The sequence below is a fragment of the Onychostoma macrolepis genome, chromosome 03, assembly GCF_012432095.1.
Source record: "Onychostoma macrolepis isolate SWU-2019 chromosome 03, ASM1243209v1, whole genome shotgun sequence".
Classification (NCBI taxonomy): domain Eukaryota; kingdom Metazoa; phylum Chordata; class Actinopteri; order Cypriniformes; family Cyprinidae; genus Onychostoma; species Onychostoma macrolepis.
The window spans coordinates 5,429,625-5,436,238 of NC_081157.1; the positions used below are offsets into that span (position 1 = coordinate 5,429,625).

Sequence of the window (6,614 nt, forward strand, 5' to 3'; positions counted from 1 at the left end):
AACAAAGCAGCGCTGCACTCGTGAACTCAGATAAAGTTGAAGTGCAATCGAAACTTTTCCGAAGACACTCGGTTCCTTTCAGAGATACATATAAAAACTGTGTTGCATCATTGCTTGAATTAGTAAGAATGAGTGAATTGTTTAAAACTATAGCCATAATGTTGAAAATTTGAAATGTGCTTTTATTTGACCATGTTCAACATCTCATTCCACATCTACACTTTTATTATAGCTTTGTGCGTCTAATCATTAGAAGGACCTCTTAGACTGACTGTGAGCAACATTTCAGTTTGATCACATGTGCTACTGGAACTGATAACCACCGGTGTAGATCAACCGTGTGCATCATGACAGGATATTTCAGATCATTTAAAGATCTAGCTAAAGGAGCTCAGGTGCGGTAAACCGGACTTTGAAACATCATTAATGTTTTCCTTTTTAAATATTTGCAAATAACAAATAAGGATGATGGAATTCCCGTCAACCAGCTCAATTGGCCAAGGCCATGTTTGCACTTTACAGTGTTCAAATATCATGTTAGGTTCTCCATAAATACTCAAGTGCTACTAACGTACAACAGTCTAAAGTCTAAATTCGCTTTCATCAGGGTTTGTTCATCACCATGCTGTTGATTACTCTGAAAGCCTTCAGGCAAAATATTCATTTACCCAGAACAACAAGGTAAGAACTTTAAAACTTTACTCAGGAAGTGTATGTTCTTAAAACGTCTAAACTGCTTTAGTAAGTCAGATGTCAGCAGAAGGTGTTTTGATGTGTGTGTTGTTCAGCAGGTGATGGAGATCCATCGGTCTACAGTGATTCTGCTGCTGCTCTTGAGTGTGTCGTCCTTCACTCACGGTCAACCAGCAGATGTAATGCGTCGTTATCAAAAATTCCTCACTCAGCATCAGGGTCCTTATGTGAATGTGGAGATGTGTACCGATGAAATCAGCGACAGAAACATCGGCTCTGAAACTGGTGAATGCAAACCTGTCAACACCTTCATACAAGCGCAAGATCATCAAATTAAAGCAGTTTGCAGCGGAGGAACTCGACTGTACAATGACAGAAACCTGTTTGAGAGTGCCACGCCATATTCTGTGGTCACGTGTAGATTAAAAAGTGGGCAGTGGCCAAACTGTGAATATTATAGAGGGAGGTTGTCCACGCGTTACATTGTGTTAGCTTGTGATCAAGGCTGGCCTGTACATTATCAAAGCATGTAAGTAATGTACTGAGGACAGGCTGAATAGAGCCTCTTTACAATACTTTGCTAATCATTTGTTCACTTCTCCTTTTCTGTTTTTGTTTGTTTCTAAAGTGCAAAAAATATATATATCAGAGACTAAATCATGAATCCAAAATAAATGAATAAATATAACACTTCAATTAGGGGTTAATGTGTAGTGATTTGGTTTTTAACCAGTTCTTCACATGTGCTGTAAACATGACAAACACTGTTTAATTTAGAAAGTGTACCCCTCTGTCTATGTGAGACTCTGATATGAACAACATCTTCACTGTCTCTCTTCATTTACCTTAACTGAGCATAATTTAAAAAAATTATGTTACATTATTTCTAGTTATTTGGTATATTCTGCACTTCTTCATGCATGTCTCTGTTTGTAATTGTGCTGATCATGTGCAAGATTCAGCTAGTCTAATGAAATATTAAGGAATCTGTTAACACTTTTTCTGTGGTATTGACAGTTATTTTCTTCTTCTTCTTAACAAAATTGTTTCAACTAGAACCAACTAATTCAAATTATGAATTACTGCATCTGGAACATCGCTGCACGATTAAAAGAGGCTGAAATTTGTTTCAAAGAGCCAGAAAGTCACTCAGGCGCAGACACAACAAACGAAAATTGATACTAGCGTTAGCTTTCCAGAGGAGACTGCAGATGTCGCCAGACTGTCGTGTGTGGGTGAAATGTCGTCCGCAAGGAGATGTTTTTTTGGAATGTAACGGCCCTATATGGCAAATTTCCGACTAGGAAACTCGTATTTACAATAATTCCCGATAGCACGTGAATGCAGCATAATCGGCGTATTATTACAGGTGCGTGTAACGTTATTCATGTATGTCACAAGCGCATGCGCACTTTGGTCAGAGCGGCAATACTGCGATTAAGGTGTTCACATGCCTGTATATTTCGATTGAAAACAGCGCACACCACCTGTGTTAATACGATTATGCTTGCTGCGATTGTGAGCTTAATGGCATTATTTTGATCTAAGTATTGTGTTTACATGAGGTATAGATTAGTCGCAATATTGTCAAAATCTCATTATAATCGCATTAAGAGGGTCCATGTAAACGCACTCATTGCTCTTTTGTTGATTTCTTCTATTGTCCTCATTTGTAAGTCGCTTTGGATAAAAGCCTCTGCTAAATAGCTAAAGGTAAATACACAGGGACGATGTTGTCAGGGAGTCTCAGGGTGCTTCTCAAACGGAAGGCTGCGTCCTTCCTAGTTCAGTCCTTCAGAGTCTTGTAGGCTAGAGTCCTCCTCGGCATATAAACGCTAGAATAAGACGGTCTAGTAAGTGTGCGTGGCTACGTCACATATGTTCCCGCCCTCACAATCACGGCACGAAAATACTAATAAAACTTAGTTTTGGAAAAATACTTTGTATTGCAAATCTTTATATTATTTGGCTTTCTATTAATGCAATACAATGAATCACAGCCATCTCCCTGTGGCTTGTTATTGGCAGTTTAGAGTTTGAGTAATTTATACTAAAACAAAAAATAACATCTATGCTTTCATGTCCGAAAACATTCTTTTTGTCTAACATTTAATAAGCTTGTCTGAATTTATTATGAATGACTCGTTTTTTTGTCAGTTTATTGTCATGAACTGGAATGGGTACAAAGGATTGTGGGTGATACATCCCATCCTTCAAATTCAGCTGAATGAAGGACACGACACGAAAGGCTGCCTTCCAAGGCTCCTTCAGATTGAGATGGCCTTCAGCGACGTTTGATGACGTGGCAGCCTTCGTAGGATGCAGCCTTCCATTTAAGAAGCACCCTCTGTCACCTCAGTCAACAGCCCCAGTGCACACCAGATCCTAATCACCCAAAAATTCTGATTGCCCGCACCTGTCTCAGCTCATCAGGCTCCCTATATCACTCCGCCATCGCTCCTTTGCTCCTCTGGATCACCTACAAGAGACAATCACCCATTACATTACAGCTAAGAGACTTGATACCTTTCTACGCACAAATTACTCACCTCTGGACTGTTGCCTCATTACCTTCTGCCCCAACCTGTTAATAAACCTGTTGTTTGAGCACTATCCTTTTTCTCTCTGGTTCGGTTCCTGACAGATGTCCCCGGGCCAGATATTATCACACATCATAAAAAGCAAATGACTTCGCAGTCATTCCGCTTGTGTTGCTATGGTCTTTTGTTTTCAGGTAAAAACTTCTCAGACTTTTGAGCTTCAGTTCACTCATGTTCTACAGGGTTCAGGTCAGAGGACTGGAATGACCAGCAGAAGCTTGGTTTTGTGCTCAGTGACCCATTTTTGTGTTGTTTTTGAGGTTTGTGTTTGGATTATTGTACGGCTGGAAGATCCAAACATGGCCCATTATAAGATTTCTAACAGAGTCAGTCACTTATTGATTTTTTATCTGTTGGTATTTGATAGAATCCATGATGCCATGCGTCTAAACAAGGGGCCTGTACCATGAAGCCGGATTAGCTGGCTAGCCAGGTAAGTTTCAGTTTAGTTTGCCCCAACTCTGGGTTTTAGGTACCATGAAGGTAGCTCGGCTTTAAGCGTTGTTTGTCGCCATGGTATCTTATGCTGCACGGCTAACCTGCTCCGGGGCAGGTTATGTTCTGGATTCGAGATCTCAGACTGAAATTCGACCAATCAGCTGTGATCAAAGAAACATATAGGTGACGTCACATATCCCAGTGTCTGTTGCAATGGCTTCACCTTTTCTACCAAATCCTGTGGACATCTCCGCACAAATTGTTAGACGAGCACTTCAGAGAAAGAGTTTTAGGGACAGACAAAATCCCTAGATTTTCCTGATACTTACTTGTATGAAAGATACAGATTCTCCATGGAAGGAATCTCTTATATTTGCGAACTTCTTGAGCCGCACATATCAAATGTGACACGTCGAAGTCATGCTCTTACTGTACCGCAAATGGTATGCATTGCGTTGCGTTTTTGCAAGCGATGCGTACTTATATGCGGTCAGTGATGCAGAGAACCTTGGGAAAAACACGGTTTGTCGAACCATTCGCAAGGTGGTCCTCGCACTGCAGGGGTACATGAATAGCTTCATAGTGTTCCCCGGACATTTATCGACCATGTCCATAAAAGAGGGCTTTTATAAAATTGCCAGTAAGACTGATAGGGTGACACTACATGAACAGATTTACTTTTATACATTCACTTTTTTTCTCCCCAGAAAGCAGATTTCACTTAGAACACTTAAATTATACAATACAGTACATGTTAATATTATTCTAAATCTTTTAACAAATATATTAATCTTATGATAGGATTCCCTAGAGTCATAGGAGCAATAGACTGCACACATGTTGCAATCTCCACAGCTCTTGGAGAACATGAGGCAGATTATGTGAATAGAAAGTCCTTTCACAGCCTCAATGTTCAGGTAGGTATACTATAGATTCAAGATGACTTATTTTCAGTGAGATGAATCATTAACACATATGACAATGATCTACTGTACATTTCATCTTCAGATAACTTGTGATCATGAATGCATGATCACAAGCTTGGATGCCAAATGGCCTGGCTCAGTGCATGACTCACGAATTTTCCGTGAGTCTGTGTTGTGTCAGCGCTTTGAGGAAGGCAAGTTACAGTACAAAACACTTTAAAAAGTGTTCTTTTTAATTGACAAAGCAAAACTTATACAATTTTCCCCTTTTCTGTTCTGTGACAGGGCTTTTTGATGGCCTGTTGGTAGGAGACAGGGGTTATGCATGCCAGAGATTTTTACTAACCCCCTATCCTGACCCTCAGACAAGGCCACAAAACCGGTTCAATGTGGCCCTCAGTAAAACCAGGGTCAAGATCGAGATGACCTTTGGCATCCTAAAGGCACGTTTCAACTGCCTTCGGCTGTTAAGGGTGTCACCAGAGCGGGCATCACAGATAGTGGCTGCATGTGCCATTCTGCACAATATAGCCACTATCAGAAAGGAGCAAGCACCACCACTAAACCAGCTTCTCCCCGATGAAATTGACCCAATCACACTTGACCACCCAGCTGGCACAGCTGTCAGAGATGCAATCACCATACAATATTTTACTTAATAAAAGTAAATTGAAACTGCAGATAGGTCTCAAATGGTTTTATTGTTGATGTGGCTAAGGAGGAGAAAGAGAGAAAGATGCATTAATAAGTATTGAGTGTTCATACTAATGTGTTGCCTGTTTTAGTAAGTTCACATACTGAGATCTGTTTTTCCAGCTGTTTGATCTCCAATTTAATTTTTTTAATTTGGAGGCTCCTCAGCTCACAGTCCAGCTCCTTTAGTGTGCAGTCCAATTCTAGGCTCCTTTTGTAAAGGGCCCTGACTGAGTCAGTTTCCACCTGAAACATAATTCCACCACAAACAGTCATTACAAGTCTTAAGGTAAATCAAATGACAAAAGGCATGACTTAATACAGGACTGGCTGTAATTTATGTCAAGGGTTTAAAGCAGTACCTTGTTCACATTCCTTCTGAAGCCCATTGAGGTAGAGGCGTCAGTTTGTGGGGTAGGTTGTGAAAAATCCTACAATAAAAGATAAGGGCCAGTCACATTGGTGTGACATTAAAATGTGTGCCATAAAAAAAAAAAAAACAATGCATTCACCTCAGCAATGGTTTCAGAACACACAGAGAGGGTGTCTTCGTCATTTGCGTCACCCTAATAAATAAAAGTAGGCCAATGTAAAGCGTAACTGTTGTAAAGCATATTCATAGTGTTCTGTCTGCTGCAAGCTCACCTCTGTGTGGGAGACTGTGTGAATGTGTGCCGGCTTCAACAGGGACACTGTATTTCCTCTACTGCAGAACATACAGTCAGCCACATGTACAACTTTTAAAAGGTAGTAATGCATTGCACACATACCCAGTGTCACTTGCTTAGAGGAGCCAGCACCAGGGTCAGATTGTACAGCACCTGTAATACCATCCATAATCGGCCGCCCCTTATTGCTACTCAGAGCCAGCTCCTCTGCCACAGTGTATTCTGGGGGAGGTGGCCCTCCCCCAGTTTTCCGAATGTCACACTTTTTTCTGTTTGCTGCAAAAAACGTTTTTGTGAAAATGTTCACGAAAATAATAAAAGGTTATGGTAAATACTCACCACTTTGAATGATATTTTTATATTTTGTCTTTATCTGCTGCCAAGAACGTTTGTAGTTGGGGTTGCATCTAAAAATCAATGAATAGCCTATTAATCTATATGACGTAGGCCTAATATACAGTCACATTTTTATACACAAACCTTTGTACATACAGTATACGTATATACACATTTTAATTTAAGCATTAATACATTTTTAAAATAAAACTAACTGTTAACATACGTCTAATGCACAGTGAAGTAACATGAGTAACTTG

General features: G+C 40.2%; 1 protein-coding gene and 1 pseudogene across 1 annotated transcript; both read left to right on the plus strand.

Moving 5' to 3' along the window:
* The first annotated feature begins 585 nt into the window (after positions 1-585).
* Positions 586-1,346, plus strand: LOC131536664 (ribonuclease-like 3). Its single transcript, XM_058769711.1, has 2 exons — positions 586-681; positions 792-1,346. Exon 2 carries the CDS (start codon positions 795-797, stop codon positions 1,224-1,226), a length of 432 nt encoding a protein of 143 aa, XP_058625694.1. The 5' UTR covers positions 586-681; positions 792-794; the 3' UTR covers positions 1,227-1,346.
* A 2,598-nt stretch (positions 1,347-3,944) lies between these two features.
* LOC131534123 (putative nuclease HARBI1) lies at positions 3,945-5,316 on the plus strand (annotated as a pseudogene).
* Positions 5,317-6,614: the final 1,298 nt, after the last annotated feature.

What these genes read in the sequence shown, in the direction of transcription:
- LOC131536664 (XM_058769711.1), top strand. Translation starts at nt 795, where the DNA reads ATGGAGATCCATCGGTCTACAGTGATTCTGCTGCTGCTCTTGAGTGTG.